Source organism: Sylvia atricapilla, chromosome 5 (assembly GCF_009819655.1).
Source record: "Sylvia atricapilla isolate bSylAtr1 chromosome 5, bSylAtr1.pri, whole genome shotgun sequence".
Lineage (NCBI taxonomy): Eukaryota > Metazoa > Chordata > Aves > Passeriformes > Sylviidae > Sylvia > Sylvia atricapilla.
The window spans coordinates 21,913,412-21,934,866 of NC_089144.1; the positions used below are offsets into that span (position 1 = coordinate 21,913,412).

The 21,455-nt window shown below is 44.8% G+C and overlaps 1 protein-coding gene across 3 annotated transcripts in view; it reads left to right on the forward strand.

The window, feature by feature from the left end:
• Positions 1-21,455, forward strand: part of EXOC4 (exocyst complex component 4) — a 303,602-nt gene that overhangs the window by 79,107 nt on the left and 203,040 nt on the right. For 2 of the 3 annotated variants that reach the window (XM_066318880.1, XM_066318881.1), the window contains exons 8-9: positions 9,030-9,175; positions 12,513-12,601. In XM_066318880.1, the coding sequence (XP_066174977.1) occupies positions 9,030-9,175; positions 12,513-12,601 (235 nt within the window). Of the gene's footprint in view, positions 1-9,029; positions 9,176-12,512; positions 12,602-19,527; positions 19,773-21,455 lie in introns of those variants that run through there. The other variant, XM_066318882.1, reaches the window with a different exon arrangement.

Here is a 21,455-nt window from a genome sequence, read left to right on the forward strand (position 1 = left end):
ATCTTCCCTGAAAGGTGGATGTGTGGCAGGCAGTAAACATGAGTGGAGGTAGCCTCTTTCTTGGTGATTTAGAGATGTTTAGATTTACTTCAGTTATGAGTATAAATATCTAGCTGTATTCTTTCCCATCTCCAAATTGTGAGAGCCACTGGAGCTTGGCTAAATGATAATTGCAGGGCAGAAATCTGCACTCAATTACCTGTTCAACTCTTCCACTCCTCCTTGACCTTTCTGTGTGCTGCATGAACAAAAGGAAGTCCAGTCAAACTGAGAGGGGGATTGAATCCTTCAGGGAAATGTTTTATTTTGTGCCATCTATGAAGCAGGTGCTGATTGGACTTTCTGATCAAGTTCATTGTTTTGTTGCATTTTAGGGTGCATTTGGCTCATAACTGGACCAGATTTATTTCACCAACTTCTCACTCCTATCAGAAGGACCATGTGCTAAAGGGATGCATGGACTGGAGTTGTGGAATCATGGGATGGTTTGGGTTGGAAAGGACTTTAAAAATCATCTTATTCCACCCCTTGCCCAGGGCAGGGACATCTTTCACTATCCCAGGCTGCTCCAAGCCCCAGTGTCCAGCCTGGCCTTGGACATTTCCAGGGATCCAGGGGCAGCCTGGATCAGCTGCTCTGGGAATTCCATCCCAGCTCCTTCCCAGCCTCCCAGCCAGGAATTTCTTCCTAATATCCCTTCTAAATCTCCCCTCCCTGTATATAAATGTATTTGCAGATATGATACGTAAAAACACACATACACACACAAAGATGTTTTTATTTGGTCATCAAATCATAGCAAGTATGAGCTATCACCCTGAAGCTCACTTGTCAAAAATTCCAAAAGATTTCTTTTTCTTTGTTTGTTTTGTGTTTTGTTTGGATGCCAAGAGCCTGATACCAAAATGAGGAAGTGGCCTTGTTACTCAGATCATTTCTGCCTCTGTAATCTGTGTTTGCAGAACAGCTGAGGTGCCTGGAGAAAAATAAACGCTGTCCATTTGTTTTATGACCCAGTTAGTCAAATTGACTATCGGTAGCTTAAATAAATTTGTCACCAGTGTTTGTTTCCCTTTTATTAAAATATATAAATAAACCAGCAGAACTACTGTTCTGAAAGATGGCGGGGGAAAATGACAGCTCAGATCTTTTCCCAGTTATAGAGACCAGGTTGGACATTGGGGCTGGGAGCAGCCTGGGATAGTGGAAGGGGGTCCCTGCCCATGGCAGGGATGTGGAATGAGACGAGCTTTAAGGTCCCTTCCCACCCAAAACCATTCCATGATTCAACACAGCACATTTGCCTTGAAACTGCAGCAAAAAAAATGAAATCCCTTCTAATTTTTCATCAATATTAACACGTGGGCCAGGCTGAAAATCCTGGCAGCGCTTGGCCTCCAAAAACAGCCTCAAGTTTCCCTTTCTCACTGCCCTGAGACATTCCTGGTGTGCCCCCAGTGTCACTGGCCTCCATCTATTCCCTGGGTCTGCACAGCCCCAGCTTTCCACGTGTTCTGCTCTCATCGTCCTCCTGGAGGATTTTAACAAATCTGCTCTCTCAGTGTTAGAAGTTGTGCTCTGGCCCTGTGCTTACTAAAAACCACAGCAAGACAGAAGCTGGAAATCCACTTTAAAGGCAAGAAAACCCAGATATTAAAAATATCCACTTAAAAGCCAATAAAAACACCTCCATTTAAATCTTTAGACTTGTTACTTAGCCAGGGTCTCTTTTTTGGCAGCTGTGGGAGCTGCTGTGGCAGTTGGGGTGAAAGTTTTGCTTTTTTAAGTAATTTTGAGGTTTGTTCCTTCCCTTCTTCCCTCCCTGGAGGGAGATGAAATTTCCCAGGTCTGTAGTAATTCACAATTAGCATTGATAATGAGGGGAGCACTGATAGCATTATCTGCAGAGTTTGGAGGGGATTATTTTACTCTTTCCCAAAAATAAAGGAATTCTTCTTGTACAGGAATGGAATTGGGAGGTGCCTTTAAAGAATTAATTCCAAAAAGGAATCTATTATTATTTTTCAGTTAAATTGGAGGAGCAACAAGAAGATTAGATAAAGCAGGTTGAGCAGTATTACAGGTGTTCAGAACCCCTAAAAATTTAAGTTTTGTTTTTTCCGACTTCCCTCATTGCTTCGCCCTTTGGTGTGTTTGTCAGGTGTGTGCTCAGCCCATGTTCTCCATGTGATAAAACTGACACAGGAAGCTCAGAGCTCTTAGAATTCAATTAATTGTTCCTCTTTGTCTATTGAAATGCCACAATTTCTGCAGCATTTTAATTATCAAGACTTTTGATACAGCAAATTACTGGCTAATTAGCTACAGACTGCTGCCTCACCGAGCTTTTCTTGCCTGATTTCTGGCATTTTGTGAACAGTTCTTCTGTCTCCAGAGCTTGAAATCACCAAATAGTTTGAGTAGGAGAGGATCTGAAAGCTCATCTGGTTCCATCCCCAATCCAATCCTCAGGAATGATGCCTCTTTCCAATGGTTACAATAAGTGCACAGCAATGCATCCAGCTTGAGTTCCCTGCCTTTTTTTTTTTTTTTCCTGTCAGGGTTCATTTGCAGTTGCTTTCCTTGCCCCTGGAATCACCTGTGGCTGGGTGTCAGCATCTCCCAGGGGCGTTGTGCCTTCCCTCAGTGTTTGCTGATCCCACTGAACCCGGGGATGTTGGATAATTGCAATCTGCTGTTGTGTTTTTTAACCAGCTTTCCTCATTGGAATCCCATTAGGGAATCTCTCTTCTGCTTTGCAGGCCCAGCTGCTGATTACTCCTGCTTGGTCCAACTGAAATGTAATCCCAAAGCTCTCTCAGGGGCTGGCACACCTCAGGAGGAGCCCACGGAGTTTCTGTCCTTGTCCAGGGTACCAGAGCATTAAATGGAAAATAAATCTCCGGGTCAGTAGCTGGTGTTGGACACCTAAATCCCAGAGACATCCTCAGATACCCTGAGGATTATTTCTGTGGGGTTTTCCCTCGTAGACTGATCCCTTGGGAAGGCTGACCTGGAGCAGACACTGGACAGAGCTGGAGAATAAAGCATATTTATTGAAAGGCCTTTAGGATACACCTTGGGCAGGACAAGAGCCTGGCCAGGGCTACACCCAAGGTGGACCCAAAATGGTCACAACATGGACACAGCATGGAGGACCGGTCACAAGGTCTTGCGCTTTTATAAGTTTTGGTCCATTTGCACATTGGCTTTCCCTCAGAGCCTTCAGCTGGAGTTTCATTCCCAGTGGGTGCCAAAGCCGGGCCTGGGTGAGAAGTTCTCCCTGGCACAAAGCCATTCCCCAAACACAAACCTTATCAGCTGCTGGTTTTATTTCTTTTATCAGCTGGAAATAGTCCAAAAGGTGCTGAGTTCCAGTGGTGATGGTTCCTTCGTGCAGGAGCCTCAGAGTTGGCACTGTGTGGCTTTAAGCTGAAGGAAGGCAGGGTTAGATGGGATTTTGGGAAGGAATTCCTGCCTGGGAGGATGGGGAGGCCTTGGAATGGCATTCCCAGAGTAGCTGTGGCTGCCCCTCGATCCCTGGAAGTGGCCAAGGCCAGGCTGGAGCAGTCTGGATGGTGGAAGGTGTGGAATGAAATCAGCTTTAAGGTCCCTTCCAAGCCAAAATTGTTCAATGAGGGGTGCAGCAACTTTGTTAAGATCCCCAGAGGACACAGAGCTCTTGTGATCTCCTCACCTGACCCCTGAGTAAGGCAAGCCATGGGATTTTCTGGAATTACTCCCCATTTGGCAGAGGGCCTGTGCTTTAGGAAGCCATCCAGTCCTGACTGGGGGAAAGAGGAGTCAGCGACAGCAAATTGGAACCTGTGATATCCCTGGTTAATTTATGCTCTGGAAGTTTGTGCCTAACCCCTCATCACAACCTGTCCAGCTTCAACATTCCAGCCGCTGACAAAAATCCATCAGGGGAGGTGTTTCCTCAGCTCTGTGCCCTCTGCTTTTTACAGCCATTTCCAGTGACCTCATTAATACCCATTACTTTTAATATCCCCAAATTTTCCAGAGTCAACTTTACACAATAATCCTCTAGATCAAGACTTCTTTTACTTTCTGTAGAATTTTTTTCTGCTGACATTGAAATCCTTACAGTACATTGATTATATTCTTAAAAATAGGAATTAAAAGCACTAACAGGAGACATGATTTTCTGTGTCCACTTTATTACTTGCCATTTTTCTCCCCAAACATCATCATTTATAAACCTTCTTCAGTAATATTCCATAGGATTGTGAGCCAGGAAAACTTCAGGTTCATTCAATCCCGAAAGGGTTTCAAGCAACATTTAAAGAATTTAAATTTAATTCACATTTAAAGCCACATTTAAAGAATCATAGAATGGTTTAGGTTGGAAAGGACCATAAAGATCATCCAGTTCCAACCTCAATTCCTTCCACTATCGCAGGCTGCTCCAAGCCCCATCCAGCCTGGCCTTGGACAATTTCAGGTATCCAGGGGCAGCCACAGCTCTGGGAAAAAGCCTTTTCTTGTGCTTTCGTTGATTCAGCTTCTAATTACTGTTGTTTTAAAAATGAAGATGGGTTGAATTTAGACTGAAAATTATAAGCTTTCCATCCAACAAAAGAAGAAGAGGCTGGAACAATCTGGTATTTCTCTTGGAATACAGAGGACAGAAAGAGGAATTTAAGATTTCTGGGAGCTTGTAAAATCCAATGGCAGTGGTTTTCTCATTTCTGGTTGAACATTGTCCTGCACCTGCCTGGATTTCTTTGTTGACTTCCGGTGTTTTGTTTGGCTTTTGTCGCGTTCTTGATGGCCATAAATCTTTATTTCTTTCTGTTTATTTAAAGGTAAATTTGTCACCATCATAAGAATACTTTAACTAGGGTTTTTCCATCTTCTGGAAATCCCTGTTGCTGGACATGAATTCTATTATTCCCGCTTAATTCTTTTTTAATAGAATCTTCTATCATCTGTTCTGTGATACTGTCCCTGATCAATATGAGGTGGAGAGCCTTGTAATTACCTGGGCTTCTCATTCACCCTTGAAAAATTCGTGGTGTGTTGGTTTTCCTTGGATTTTCTGTACCCCCCCCAAGCGTAGGAAGGATGATGAAAATCAGGGTTTATGGTGTAGAATTTGAAACTGGTTTGGTGTTGGAGCAGAGTGTTTACACTACGGCTTCCATCTGAATTCAGGGGATGTGAGGGTGTGAAATACCAATTAAAGCATTTAATTTATAGAACAGAATTTATTCAGAGCTCAACCCTCCTACCTAAAACCTCACAAAAGGTACAAAAAAACCCATGAATTAATTTATCTGTCACCCTGGCCAGGTGTGTTTTACTGCCCATGCTTTGTTCAGGTCAATCTTGGGCATGATAAGGCATAAACTATCCACCATCTGTTCTATCTAGGACTTCCAGCAAAGCTACATTATCTTTGTTATGACTAGAATTTAACTAACTTTGCAAAAGGTGATGTTACTGAACTATAAACTAGGTATTAGGTCTTTTCTTACTGACACAGGCTCTTATTTGTTTAAGGCACTTAAAACCCCTCTATTTATTTAACACTAAACTTGCATTTCTACCTCATGTCCGGGTAGATTTATGTATCTTAATTTCTTGGAAGGTTTTAACTGAATCCTCACATCTTTGGACACTCCTTGGCCTGTGTGGAGTGTCCCAGGAGCGGATTTGTCCTTGTGCCAGTTCAGAAGGGACAGAGCAAGTGTCAGCAGCTCATCCAGGCCTCACAGGCTGCCCTGACCTTTTGGGATTGGAGAATTGAATTACACTGCCAAATCCATAAAAACCTCTTTTTTCATAAACCACTTTCCTTATTCATTTTTTCCTTCCCAAAGAGCAGTTGGATGCAGGGTGCTTCATTCTCCTGCCTTTCTGGACAGCTTTATTTGTTTGAGGGATGTAAACACAGCCCACGGATGGCAGGGCTCAGCCGCGGAGCACAAAGTCCAAGTCCTTGTTCCAGATGAATGGGATGCTGCGAACTTTCCAGTCCCTCATAAATCTTGCTGTGCAGCCACGTGATTAATGTCTTAACGAGGTTTCTGATTGATGCCTCAGCAACTCCTAATCAGGTGTTGTGGGAGCGAATCAGGAAATCCCTTACTTGGCTGCTTCAGGAGAGCTCCTTTCGCTTACAAAGGCAGGAAGAGCCTGGCTTTTCGTGGCTTTTAAGTGGATATTTTTAATATCTGGGTTTTCTTGCCTTTAAAGTGGATTTCCAGCCTCTGTCTTGCTGTGGTTTTCAGTAAGTACAGGGCCAGAGCACAACTTCTAACCCTGAGAGAGCAGATTTGTTAAAATCCTCCAGGAGGACGATGAGAGCAGAACACGTGGAAAGCTGGGGCTGTGCAGACCCAGGGAATAGACGGAGGCCAGTGACACTGGGGGAACACCAGGAATGTCTCAGGGCAGTGAGAAAGGGAAACTTGAGGCTGTTTTTGGAGGCCAAGCGCTGCCAGGATTTTCAGCCTGGCCCACGTGTTAATATTGCTGAAAAATTGGAAGGGATTTCATTTTTTTGCTGCAGTTTCAAGGCAAATGTGCTGTGTTGAATCATGGAATGGTTTTGGGTGGGAAGGGACCTTAAAGCTCATCCCATTCCACATCCCTGTCATGGGCAGGGACCCCCTTCCACTATCCCAGGCTGCTCCCAGCCCCAATGTCCAACCTGGCCTTGGACATTCCAGGGACCCAGGGGCAGCCACAGCTGCTCTGGCAATTCCAGCCCAGCCAGGAATTCCCAGTTCCCAAGATCCCATCCAGCCGTGCCCTGTGGCAGTGGGAAGCCATTCCCTGTGTCCTGTCCCTGCAGCCCTTGTCCCCAGTCCCTCTGCAGCTCTCCTGGAGCCCCTTCAGCCCTGAAAGGAGCTCTGAGGTTCCCTAAATCCTCTCTCTGGACATCACTCCTGTCTCCTTGGCTGTGTCCTGTCACTTTCCAGTAATTTCTTCATCCTGAAGAATTTGTGGAACTGTTGAATTCAGGGCACTGGAGCAGAAAGAGCTTTGATCTGCCTGGCCCAGATTCTCATATGCTTGAATTTTTTAACTGAAAAATGACCTCCCAATTCCTGTCTCCCTGTTTTCATCTTCTCAGAGGTATCTACATCTCTGGATGTGTCCAAGACCAGGTTGGACGTTGCGGCTTGGAGCACCAGGGACAGTGGAAGGTGTCCCTGCCCATGGCTGGGGTGGCCCTGGATGGGCTTTAAGGTCCCTTCCAACCCAAACCATTCTGGAATTCAGTGAATTTTGAAGATAAAATCAGCTTTTACAGCTTCTGGCTTTTTCAGAGCTCTGTATCCAACCATCCTCCTTTATCTACCTAGTAAATAGTTTAATTGAGTAAATTAACAGTAAATGAATATTTTTCTCTTTTTCCCAGTTTTGGCATTTTTTAGTATCTTAGAGCAAACTCATCTCCTGGTTCTCTGTTTCACTTGGTATCCACAAAGATAATTCATTCTGCTCCCATCCCAAACCGCTTTTGCCTTATTGTAATCCTGGATTTCATACTTAATCTTCTCTACTCCTGGATATAAAGTGACACCAAAATCGTGGAATCCATCATAAATAGGTTTCATCCATAATGGAAGAACAAATTGCTTAATGTTTTCCTTTTTTTTTTTTTTTAAACTTGATTAAGTTTGAGGGTTTAATTAGATTTTTGTGGCGATTTTCAGGTTGTTAATTTAAGTGGAGAAGATGAAATGCAAATAGGTGAATACAAACGGGTTTGGTAAATTAGTGTCAAAAATTAGCACAGTGATTATTTTTACCAATAAACACGAATTTTCAAAGCCTGTGCTCAGGTAAAGTTTTAATTGAGATGGTTTAGGAAACAGATTTTCTGTGTGTTTGTATTATTATTTTATTTTTCCAAGCCATCCCAAATTGTTTCTAATAAGGGGCACGATTCCATTTGCCTGGATATTTATTCCTGTGTAATTTGTTTCAACTCAGGCGGCAGAGGAGTGATGAATTCTTTTCATTACCTCCAACTCTCTTTGATGGGCTTTGACTGGCTAATTATTCACATGGAACATAATTCCCAACACCCTCTGAGTGGGTAAAAATTCCTGAAAATAAACAGACTTTTGAAATACACTGACAAAAGTTCATGTCTGAGGGCTTTTGTTTCATCTTCAGACACAAGGCAATGAAAATGGCATCACTTGGAGTCTGGTTTTACTTCTGCACCTTAAATAGTTTCATGTATTGGGTTGCAAAAGTTTCACAGGGGGGGACCCTCGTGTCACAAAGGGAGCTCCCAGCCCGTCGCTGAGTGATTTGGGATTGGAAAATCAATCCTGAACTCCACTGGTAGCTGTGGGAATTCATATTTTCAATGATGAAAGAAGCATGTTTGGGTTGGAAGCTTTTAAAAGACAATTTTTTCAGCTTTCCAGGGTATTTTCCATCACATGTGACCCCCCAGCACACACATGGATGTTTCCAATTTCTTCATATAAATATGCTGGAAGTATTTAAGCGCATAAATGCAGTTATAAACCCAAGGTATTTTAACTTCACTGCTCAGTATTGCAACCCTTTGTTTTTAAGAGCATTAATTAGAATTACAATCATTGTATAAAGCTCGGCCACTCTCTCCCCGTGGCTGCCATGGATTGAATCAATTTTGGGAAGTTTTTGCCGGTTCCTTTTTGGACCATCAGGGTTTGGAGCAGATTGAGTTGATCAAAAACCCCATGCCTGGAGTGTCCAAGGCTGGACAGGACTTGGAGCAACCTGGTCTGATGGTCCTTGCAAGGGGTGGGACTGGATGATGTTGAAGATCCTTCCCAACCCAAACCATCCTATGGAATATAAATCAAGTTTTTACCAAATTAGAGCCACTCCTCGAGATACCATTTTTTTAAAAAACAAAGCCACATCTCCATCAGTTAGAATTTTGGTGAGTTTTGGTGGTTTTCCCACACAGAACCTAAAAGCCCCAGGCACTGCAGGGGGGTGCTGATGCTGTTTTAGCCCAGCTGCTGAGCTCTGTGGGTCCCTTTCAGATGCTGCTGACGGAGTACCTGGACATGAAGAACACGCGCGCGGCCTCGGAGCCCTCGGCCCAGCTCAGCTACGCCAGCTCCGGCCGAGAGTTCGCCGCCTTCTTCGCCAAGAAGAAACCCCAGAGACCCAAAAACCCTCTCTTCAAGTAAGTGCAGTGTGGGAACTGGCAGTGGTCAGAACGTGGATTCTCAGGCTCCAGGCAGAAGCTCGAAGCCGGTGGGAAAGCCAGGGACAAAGGTCTCTCAGTCTGGGAAATCGTGAAGAGGAGCCCAAAACAATCCCTATAAACAATCCCTCCTCCTGACACCTGGTGTTTTTCCAGCTTGTTTACTGGTAGAGATGTTTACAAAAACGTGGTGCCCTAAAGGACCAATCCTATTCATTGTACCAAAACACTGTATAAAAAGAACCTGCCTTTCAGTAAACTTTGCTGTAAGCCCTCTGAAGAAATGGAGCTCTAGGTGTCATTACATGAGCCATCCTGAATCATAACGATCGTGTGCGAGGCTTTTTCAAGCTGTGCCTAAGCTGCCTTTGGTCCCTCCAGTGCTGCTGGTAATCGCAGTTTCACAGTGGGAGATGTGTGGAAGTTCTGGGATGGCGATTTAACGCCCGGAGCTGAAGATCTGTTACGGATTCAGCGCTGGCTTTTAGAGCTGAGCTCTTCACAGGGCTCATTCCAGGACTGGGAATCCCATTACAGGAGCTGCTGCAGAGCATGGAGTGATCCATTCTGCCTCTCTTTGTCCATGCTAAATTCAGGACCTGTTAGAGGGAGTGATAAAGGCCGCTGGACAAAGGGAATTAAGATAACTGTGTAATTACTGCATAGACTAAGCACTTAATCCTGTCACTAACTCCTTTAATTCAGCAGTCAGGCTCTGCAAAGAATTAAGTGGTTGGGAGGAGAGTGTAAGAGAGAGGAGGATGAGAGAGAGGCTGGCTGGCCAAGGGAATGATTTGGGGGAGAGCAAATTTGTGCAGCAATAAGGAGTTAGGAGCTGCTGAGCAGCGCTGATGGGAGAGGAGATTCACACCTGGATTTGGGGGAGCTGTGCTGGGATTCTCTTCTCTCCCACCCCCTGCGTGTGCTGGCCATTATCCTGGGCCTCTTGAGGATTTTGGAGAGGACCTAAAAGTGCTGTTTTGGTAGAGGTACTCCCAGTAGGTGTCCTCTCATAGTACCTGAGATCCCAGTTAGAAATCCAAGTCTTCCACATTCTTTGCTCTCTCGGGATGAGTTCTCCTGTTATTACAGGTTAAATATTGCCTCCTTCCCCCGTCAACCCATGATTATGACCCCTCATGTTTTTTTTTAACACACCCCCGTGGCTGTTTTGGGCTGAAAATTCCACTTAGAATTTACTCTGACCCTGCAGATGAATACTAGAGCAAAAAGGGCTGCTCATCCCGTATCTGTTCCCGGGTGTACAAGGACCCAAATTTGGCATTTGAGGACAAAGTTTGGGATTAAAGTTTGAGGAATGAGGCTGCTCTGGCTCACCTGGAGCAGGCTGAGGCTGGGTAGAGTTTGTCAGCAGAGAGGAGGTGGCTGTAGTTGTTCAGAGGAGGGTGAATCACCCCCTGGGAGCAGCATCTCTCACACTCCTGGTGCTGTCACCGAGCGCTGCCGTCCCCGCAGTGACAGCAGCACTTATTGGGATCTCTCATTTGGTTATCTGGCTGCTGTCAGCTGTCACCATATCTATGGAGATCTCCCTTGAAATGGAATTTCTCAGCCCACTGAGGCTTGTACGTGTTTGATGGAGTGTTATCCTTGTCTCCCCTCCCATCTTCAGGGCTTTCCGTGCCAGGCTCCTCCATTAGCTCTGTCCAAATCCAGGAGTTTTCCTCTTGTCACCACATTTCATTCCTCAGCAGTCTCTTAGGGCAAGGCTCCACCTCGTGTTTTGCTCACAGAGGGATGCAGGTGTTGGTGCTCTGGTGGCTGTGAGCTCGTTTAATTAATACTAAATATTGAGCAAATTTAATGAATATTAAGTATTTCTCCTAGTTGTGTCTTTGAGTAGAGGGAAGTTGTGTCCTGCTCTCTGGAAATCAGGAGTTGGTATTTAGAAGAAACTTGGGAATCCTTATTTCCTTTAAAATGGATATAATAATAATAATAATAATAATAATAATAATAATAATAGTAATAAACTTATTTAGTTGCAATGTTGGCTTGAAAAAGAAAGCTTCAGATGAAGAGTAATATGGGAATTTAGATAATTCACACCATCATAAACCTGGCTTTCTTCTCTTCCCGAAAGTAGCCAAGGGCCTACTCAGGTTGCCAGCTCAGATTTCCAAGATGGAAATCGGGAAATAAGGCAGGAGTGAATTGTACAAGCAAGAGTTGAACACCCAATAAATCAGTCCCAGACTTGGCTATAATTCTGTGTAATTCTAAAGAAAACAAAAATATTTTGAAAGCTTTGTGGGAGGATCAGCATTGGGAAGGAAGTTATAAGGGTAGAGGAGTTAAGTGGGAAGAGGAATGTGGGAAGAGCAGCTCGAGGAGGTGGCAGAGGAGGGGAAATAGGGCAGAAAAACCGGGTGGTTGTGGAAAAGAAGGGATGAGATCTGGGTTTGGTGCCTGGAAAGACCTGTGGGATAATGCTGCTGTTATTGTCTCACTGAGGCCAGAAGGGAGCACGTGGGGAGCACAGAGCCAAGAATTTACAGCTCATTTAATTAAAATCAGAAGGGTCTGCTGTATTTTGATAAATCGTTATTAGTTCAGTTGCAATAACACCAACACTCACAGTCCAAATTAAAACAGAAAGGCCTCATTAATAGTAATAATCTTAACAGCAATGCTCAGGAAAGTTGTGAAATGCTTTCCCCTCGTCTCTGGTGTGATGCTGGTGTCCCTCTGGGCAGCACTGAAGCTGATTCCATCTTCCTGAACTGTGGGATTGGGGAGGGAATGAGGAGTGCTACAGCAAATCATCAACATCTTGAGGTCTCCTTGTGGCAGAAGTTTCCTTTCCAAGTCTGGGGCTGCTTGAAGGTGCTTTGTCCCCACCGTGAGCTCCTTTCTCCTTGGTCCCCAGAGCCCATCCAGGCACTCCCAGTGGTTGTATTTTGGTTTTTTTTGGGAAGTGCCTGCCTGGAGCAACAGCCCTTGGCCATGAGGGTGCTCCCAGCACTGAACTGAGGCACAAAGCCCTTGGCCATGGGACACTTGTGGTCACAGAGACATTGAACTGTCCTGAGACTCTGAGGTGGCAGATCGGGGCCCAGTCTGGGGCCTTTTCCTGTAAGTGCCAAAAATCCTGTTGATGGGGCAGAAACAGTTGGAAAATGTTTGGGTTGGTCCTTGTGGATTCTTAGAGCCATGCAATACATAAGAATTGATTGGTCCCTAATTTCCAGGAGAATCATATAATTGTATTTTATATTATTAAAGAGCTGGGTGGTGCTCACAACAAAGATGCTTCCAGGGCTGCCTGGATTGACTGAATCCCTTTAAATTCCAGGTTTGAGTCCTCATCCCATGCCATCAGCATGAGTGCCTACCTGAGGGAGCAGAGGAGGGAGCTGTACAGCAGGAGTGGGGAGCTGCAAGGTATGGAAATGGGATAATTCCCTTCTGCAGGAGCTGGAATATCCTGTCCAGCCTCTGGCAGGTATTGATCTCTGCTCTGAATCTCTCCAGGTTTTAAGCTCTTGTTTATTATGAGGCTGGGAAGGGTTTCTCTTGATTCTCTCAGCATTTTCAGCTGAAGGTCGAGGTCTTAAAAATATTCATCAAAACAACAGGTGAAATACGAACGACCTCACCTTGAGCACTGGGTTTGGGTAGTGGAGCTACCTTGGATTTATTTCCTTACTGTGATACTTACCCTGCATTGCTTTGGGAGCTGAGTCAGGCAGCTCAAATTTGAAGCTGGATGGACTAAAGTGACCAATTCGTTGTGTTTTGTACACTTGAGGTGCTGCAGAGTGTTTGCAGCTGGTGAATCCGTGCACTTGGGCTGCTTTTGCTGATTTTTATTGCTCATGGCAGGTGCTGTGTGTGCCCAGGGAAGTGTTCCCTGCTCCAGGCATGGCATCATTGCACTCATTTTTCCTGAATGATCCAGTGGTTTGGTTTGGCAGCAGAATCAAGGGAATATCCATGTGCAGCAGGACTAAATTCTTTTGTGTCACTTACTCCACTTTCTTCCTGGGCTAATCATAAGAATAAAATAATTTATGCTCTTCAAACATTACAGCAATGACCAAGGGCAGAATTTCTCCTGGAACTCTCATCCATGATCATTTGCAGCTGGCTTTTACTTGAGAATGTTTTATAATTTGCTAGAGAATTTTTGGATCCCTCCTCCTTTCATAACCTGTCCTCAGTGACAACTTAAACCCACAAGGGTGGGGAATAAAAAGCCTCAAGAGGCAGAGATTGTTCTTGTGACAGCTTGATTCACTTGGGTGACTGCAGAGGTGATCTCAGCATTGATGAGCAGGCCTGTAATGGTTCTGTTAATTCTGTTAATGGTTCTGTTAATAATGTAAATTCTGACATCCTTTTGGGTGGACTGAGAGGGAAGAATTCATGCTGAGGATGAGAGTTGCCCATCCCCTGATCCCACAGCGTGTGGGAAGGAGGGGAAGTGGAGGTACCTGGCAGCTAAATTGGGATCTCACCTTTTACACACCTGGGAGGTGCTGAGCTCACAGCTCTCTCTGCCTTTTGGGATTCTGGTTCTCACCTTCAAAAGTGTCACATGTCCAGGGCTGGCTGGGAGATGTCCCCAGGGTCAGTGGGATGTGGTTGAGCTCTTCCATCCCATTATCAGCTTTTATTCCAGGAGGATTTAAGTGGGTACTTCTCCATAGTCAGGAGCTCACTGTTACAAACTGTGTGGGACAAATGTAGGCTCAAAGCCAAGAATTCTGCAGCTGTTGAGAATTTTGAGCTTTTTGGGGCTGTCAGGGAGTGTGCAGCACTTGCTCCTGAATTTCCTGTCCCTTTGGGATGAGTTCTAGTGCCTTCTGTCATTCCCAGCTGTCCACGTGGCCCTGAAAACAAGCAGAGAGCAGAACTGACTCTCTCCATATCCATTTCCTCTTCCAGGGGCCTTGTGGCTGAGATTTGGGGATGTTTGTGGTTATTGCTACAATAACTATTAATTGTTACGCTGAGGGGTTTCGGGAGCTCCTGTCCTGGGTTTGGAGCTTGTTCAAAGCCAGATTTCATGGAAGAGTGGTTCCTTATGGATACAAGACAAATCTTGGGGTTGCTTTTGGGATGAGCAGGACACTGGGAGCATTCCCAGGAGAGGAGGATGCAGCAGAGCTGCTCAGGCTGCACAGGGAGCCCGGGGTGGGGAAGGACAAAGCCCAGGAGATGCCAAAGAAGTAAAGGACAAAACAGGAATTGGTGTGGGAAGGGCCAAAGTCCTGCTGCCCTTTGCAGCTCAATTGGAAAAGCCTGGACGTGATGCAATAGGTGACAAAAAGTCAGTGTGGAGGAGGCAGTGGGGACAATAGATGAGATGACTTTGCTGAGATTCTTTGCAGCTGAACCATCAAGAAAAGTTTCCCTTTGAACTTCACGTTAAAAATGCAGTAACCTCTGTTTCTATTATGAGCTGCTGTTCCCTTTAGGTTGCTCATTAATCTTCCTGAATCCCAGACCACAGCAAGATCTACATTTGGATTTTTTTTAATATATATTTATTTTTTTATCCCTTTTAAAGAGAAATACAATTTAATTGTTCAATCAGGTTAGTGGAAAGCAGGCATGTGACACTCTGTCTTCTGTGAACACTGCACAGTTTCTGTTCCCAACAGCCTTATCCACAGGGATGATTTTTCAGTGGCAGCAGGGGGAGGGTGACTTGTTAAGGAATCTTTTTTCCTGAAAAGATCTTCAAAGAAACATATGCATGAAAAGAAAGGAATTTATAGAAGTTTAGCTCACGCTAACTTTTTGAAATAAGAATTTAATTTAAATAGCCTTGAAAACGTGTGAAGAGCAGAGTGATGCTTTGTCATTAACCCCTTTGATTTGGACTGAAATAGTGCAGAGCATGAGGCTCACATTATCCCTCAGTCGGAGAAAGGGACCTGCTGCAAGTGATTTAGAGCTGGAATTCTTCGTTCCACTGACATTGCAGGAGAAAGATTTTGGCCATGTGTTTTTCCCTTGAAGCTGGCCACACAAGTTCTCTGACACCTGTCATTAAAAAAGAGGTGGAGGCAAGTACAGAAGTGAAATATTTCCTTCTGGACTGGTACAGTCTGGGGAGAGCTGGGGGTGCTCACCTGGAGAGGAGAAGGCTCCAGGGAGAGCTTCCAGAACATTCCAGGGCCCGAAGGGGCTCCAGGAGAGCTGCAGAAGGACTGGGGACAAGGGCTGCAGGGACAGGACACAGGGAATGGCTTCCCACTGCCACAGGGCAGGGCTGGATGGGACATTGGGAACTGGGAATTCCTGGCTGGGCTAGAATTGGCAGAGCAGCTGTGGCTGTCCCTGGATCCCTGGCAGTGTCCAAGGCCAGGCTGGGCACTGGGGCTGGGAGCAGCCTGGGATAGGGGAAGATTTCCCTGGACACTGGATGGGCTTTGATGTCCCTTCCAATCCAAAGCATTCCATGGTTCTCTAAATGGCATGGAATACCAGCTGCCACTTCATCACTTGCCTCTCTTGGGGCTTTTTGCGTTTGGCTTCCAGAATAGATTTCTGTACAAAGGGAGACATTTAGGAATTGTACACTCTGTTCAGATTGGGTTTGGTTGGTAATTCCACTCTGTCAGAGTCACAGCCAGGTCAGCTCTGCCCTGTCCTGCAGCTGGGCTAGAGCTGACCATGGAATGGGAAGTGCTCTGGAGCTCCTGTGATTCCTGAGGATATTAATGGACTCCACTCCTGCTCAGCACCTCAGAATTTAGCTTGTCGTTTCTTTCCCCCTGGAAGCTCAGTGCACTTCTGCAGTAATTCAGAAAGCCACTTCTCTGTGGCTTTGTGGAGCAGGATTTTCTTGGGAATGTGCCTGTGGGGTGGATTGTCCAGGGAAGGATGATGGGAGCAGGAGTAGGATCCAAATTCCAGAGTCAACACTCAGTCCCGTGTTAGACCCCACTGGTTTTTATTGATTATTGAAGGTATTGATTAATAGACACACAAACAGTGGCTGCCCTGCATGGCAGGGGATGCTCCGTGTGCTGTTCCTTGAGGATTTACTCCTACAAATGCTTGTGTTCCATTGAAGGATAAAAAACATTCTTGGATTGTCATCATGCGTTTGGTTTTTTTCCTTTTCATTTGTTTGGCGGTTTTTATGAAAAGTTCTGTCTCTGATCCTGCTGCTTTGGCAATTTGGGGATGAGTCTGTGCTTTGCTGGCACTGGAATTTGGGGCAGGGCTTGTTGTACAAGGAAAGGAGAAAAAAGCCACCTGACCTCACAGAGGAAGTCTTGAATAGAACAAAGAATGAGATTTGTGCCCCAAAGTTGAATCCTCCCAACTGCTGGACACATGTTGTATACTAAACTGAAACAGCAAAAATTCAGTTTTACTTGATGAAGTTATTTAGGCAGTTTCTGTCCAGAGTGTTCCAGGGATGCAGTGCACTTCTTCCTACTTTAAAAAAAAAAAAAAAAAATTGGATAAATTCCCCTTGCTTCTTTTGAAGGAGCAGGAGGGGAGTTGAACAAGATGATTTTTAAGGACCCTTCCAACCAAACCATTCTGGGACTCTGTGAAGTTTCACTTTTTCAGACATGATTTTAAATACCCAGAACTTTTGCATCGTTCTTTTTCTCTTGTTGGGAGGAGTAAGAGTATTATATCAATTTATTTATAAACTGAAAATCTAATGCAGGAGGCTCTTGTGGATTTTCAATATGCAGCACTCGAATATCTAAAAGCTGACCAGTAGTTTAGCTGGAAGTGGAGGGCAATTCCACACCTTGGAATGTCCAAGGCCAGGTTGGACAGGGCTTGGAGCACCCTGGGATAGTGGAAGATGTCCCTGCCTGTGGCACTGGATGATTTTAAGGTCCGTTGCAACCCAAACCAGTCTGGGATTTTAGGAACCTTCCAGGTTGCTCACCTCTGGATAAGGATGGCAAATGTGGCAGTAAAACAAAGCTCTGGTAAAACGACACAATAAATTGTGGGGAATAATTTTTAGAAACTCCACGGATTTATTTTTATTTTCTTGCTGGCTGGGTGACCAATGGAAAGCCTTGAATACTCGATTTGACACAAACCTAAATTTGGGAAGTGGATTTGTGTTACTCCCCACTCTGCTGCTCATCCATTCTCCAAGCCTGAAAAATTCCTTACCATAAGGTTTTAAGCAATTAAAGAAAACCAACCAGAAACGCTGCTAATTAAGATTTTGACGCCAAGAAACAGCAGCAGAGACACACGGGATCTGATATGACAAGGGCACCATGTAATGCCAGGTCCAGGGAAAATGCAGTTATTTGTAGGTGCCTTGTTCCATTTGGATTCACCCAAGGGCTGCCGGAGGGAGCCAGCTGTGCTCAGCAGTGACAGAAACCAACGCTGACATTTGGGATAATGAAAATTCGGTTCAGCACCTCGCCGAGATGTGGATGATAATGTGTTGTCACTCAGAGGTGGTGGGGAGGGGGAGAAGGCAGCAGGATTCGTGTCTGCTTAAAGGAGACGTCGTGACAAGTGGCCTGTGCTGGTTAAAAATATTCCTGAAGGAAAGGGACGGGGAATAAACCAGTGGAAAAATCAGCCGAGGAGGGGGAGCTGATGTGATATCCCGAGTTTCCTGTCACACCACTGCTTTTGTCTCCTCGTGATGTGCAGGATCACAGTTCGAGCCTGGGCAGGGCTGGGGGCAGAGGGGAGGGCAGGGATTTGCAGGGTTTTGCCAGCTCTGAAGCCATCAGCTCCCCCAGCCCCTGGAAAGCCACTCCTGGTTTCCTCGACGTGTGTTTGTCCCGGTGTAGCGGATTAACGGCACGGCCTCTTCAAAGGCTGCCCAATCAAGGAGAGGTTATTAAAACCAGGCTGCTTTATGACTGAGAATTAATTAGAGCAGCATTTTCATGCAAAACATCCAATTTTTTTTTTGATTAGCAACGGAGCAGGGCCACAATTAACACTCTAGGAAGCTTAAATTTCCAGCGTTTTGATTCTCAGGAAATGAGATTATCAAACTGGGGTCAAGCCCTTGATAGCAAAAGGGGGATTATGTGTAAAAAAATCGTTTGTTTCTTGATTTTTCCTCAGAGATTGTTATTAAAGCTACAACAATTCAGAGGGAGATACCTAAAAAAAGGAGGCAGGAGGGTCCCTTTGCTTTGTCAGTGCAAAGAGCTCCTGGTGTTGGGGAGAGCACGTTTGGCATTTCATCTACAGCAACAGGTTCCCATTCCTGGGTGGGGTCAGCCCTCCTTTTCCCATCCGTGTGGGTTTGTTTTTTTTCCTTTTCAACAATGTTTTTGATCCCTTGCAGGTGTCTAAACGTGTGTATTGCTGCTTATTAAAGGCTGACCTCGGCCAGCAGTCGAGTCTGTGAAAAAGGATCAGGGCATCTCTGTTAATCCTGGAGAACATTTGGGGGGGGTTGAATTCCCCACTTCATTCTTGTCACTGCTCAGGGAGATGGGAAGTGTTGAAAGTCAGGCTTGGGCTGTGAAATCTCTGCTTTGTGTTGGGGACTTGGAGCAAGGTAAGGCAGGAGGAGGAATTTTGGTGTCAGGGCAGTATTTGCTGCCAGCACAGGAGCGTCACTGTCATGGAATGGTTTGGGTTGGAAAGGACCTTAAACATCCCCAAATTCCAACCGCATTTCCACTTCCACCATCCCAGGCTGCTCCAAGCCTCATCAAACCTGGCCTTGGACACCTGCAGAGATCCACAGCTTCTCTGAGCCTCCCCACATCAGTCTTGACCTCAGGCTCCTCTTCCTTTAATCTTTAGCCCTTAATACTGTTCTCACTTCAGAGCCCAAACACCCCTCAGGTGCCACATGGTCCTTTTGGAACAGGAAAACCAAAAATAGGAACATCAAGGTGGTTTATGAGGAGAGGAGCTTCTCAAACAGAGATGGAGAATCAGTGGTGGAATCAGCTTTGAGTTCTGTCACCAGCCTGGATTCCCCATCCTCACAACTCCCACTTCTGCCATGCTTCTCTTCCCTGTTGATATGAGGGAAGCACGATCCTCCTTTTATGAAATATCCCAGAAGTCCTCCATTCTCCGCTCATTTTGCTGGAAGCTGCTCCAGACCGGGCTGGTTGGGTCATGTTATTGCAGTTGGCACTCGCTGTGTTCCAGTGCCTTGTTTGCAAGGCAATCCTTGATTTTCAAGGCACTTATTTACAGCTCCTTTCCAGCTTTGAATCTGGATTACTGAAGCGTTTGAGGGCTTTGTGGCAAATTTACAAAGACAACGTGGAATTATCTTGTATTATGCAGATTAGAACAGAATAGGTGGAGAATGTTTATGCCTGTGAGGTATAATACCCTGTTTTATATCAATTACTGGAGTTTTTTTCCAGGAGGAGCAGGCTTTTGGAAGTACTGAGCCATGGAATTTGTACTTTTGCCTAAATGTCAGTAGTGAACCATTTATTTAAACACCACAGAGCTAGGCTGTGAAATGAGGAATAAAATATCCCTGGGAGTTCAGATCAGCTGGGTCAGAATACAACCTGGTGGAAGTTGAAGTGGAAGTTGATCAATTAATCCTGGTTTTTTTTGGATTTTGACTCACCAGGCTGGACAAAACTACAATACATTTCCTTTATACATGGTGTTGGGAGGAGATTTATTATATTTTTTTACATATATATGCTTATATATATTTGGAGTCTGATCCTTGTGGGTCCCTTCTAACTGAGGATATTCTGTGGTTCCATCTTCTTTCTAGAGTGATAAACTGCTATGTTGGCATTGTATATTTTTTTTCTTTTGTTTCTTCTGGTCTTTTAGTAGAGTCCTGAGATGCTCATGGATGTTTACGTTTTCTGTGTTTATGTTTTCTATTGAAATCTTGCTGACATTTGAATTTTTCATCAAGTTCTTCTTTTCGTATTGAAGTTTCTCCACGTCCATCATTTTTGCAGGTCAAATTTCTTTGTTTTCACCAGCTTGCTTAGCAAGACCTTGATAAACACATTGCTGAAACATTCCTTTTCTTTCTCCCATTTGATGGAGTGTATAATCCTAATTTAAAAAGCAGCCCAACGCAATTATCTGTGGGGACTGAGCCGCTTTCTTGCCTCTTCTGCAAATTTTTTACCTTTCAAGCTGAGACTTCTCCAGGAAGTAATTCCACATCACAGGGGATGGCAAATTCCAACAGGGACCTTCAGGGGTGAGCGTGGAGGGAGCTGCTGCTGCTCTTGTACCTGTTCAGGGGGTAAAGAAGTGTTTAATCTCTGGCCCTGTCATTCTGCTGCCTCTAATCTGTGTCTGAAATCCTTTCAAAATGTGACATCGTTGTTTTTCAAGGAGCATAACAAATGCACCCCAGACAGCTGTTATTAGCATTTGGGGTTTTTCCCTCGCAGCCAAGAGGTTTTTTATCTTAATAACGTTGAAATGGAACTTTACAGTGGCAGAGGAGTGGGCAGGCTTAGAAAACTCTGCTTTTCAAGGAGGGCTGAAGCCATTTAGGTGAGCATGAATTAACATTTCCCTCGTCTTGTAAAGGTCAGCCTTTAATTGAGATTCACCATGCTCAGCCCAAAGCCGGGGTTCCAGAGCCCTCTCTCCGAAAAGGAGGCACAAATTGGCAGCGTAATCTCATCAGAGGCTGAGGTTAGGTGGTAATAAATCACTCAATTCAAAGAGAACAAGGCTGCCACGGAGCACAAAACACGCCAGATGCTCCGGAGACTTTTGTGGCTTTGAGTTGGAATAACAGTTGGAGGATCTGTAGATGTCTTGAGTTTTTCCTAATAAGGAAGAACTGTTGATGAGAAAGTAAATTTTACCTAATTAAAGGATTAAAATGCTACACATTTGATTTCATGTTGTTTGTTATCTGTTTTACACACAAAGGAATTGGAGGTGTTGTTCTCCTGTGTTTCCATTTGTGTATCACAGATCAGAAATTACAAAAAAAAAAAAACAATAAAGGCAACAGCTTTCACAGATCCATTATTCCCTGCCTTTTGTGAGGAGATGAATGTGTGCTGAGGAGGTGATTCTCTTCTGCAGGATGAAGACGGAACTTTAATCAATGAAGGGATGTGATTTAGGGGGTCTGAAGATACAAAAGCTGACGGTTTCTCAAGGGCTCTGTGGGCCAAGTGCATCAATTGCTGTTGGAGTTCTTGTTTAATATATCGTGGACAGTGTTAGAATATTTTCTTACCAGAACACAGAAATATGGATGTTTTCCAGGTGAGGAGAGTTTCCTCAAATAAGGTTTTGCTTCCAGTAATAATGTGAGGAGATGGGCAGGGAAAAGGGTGTTTTT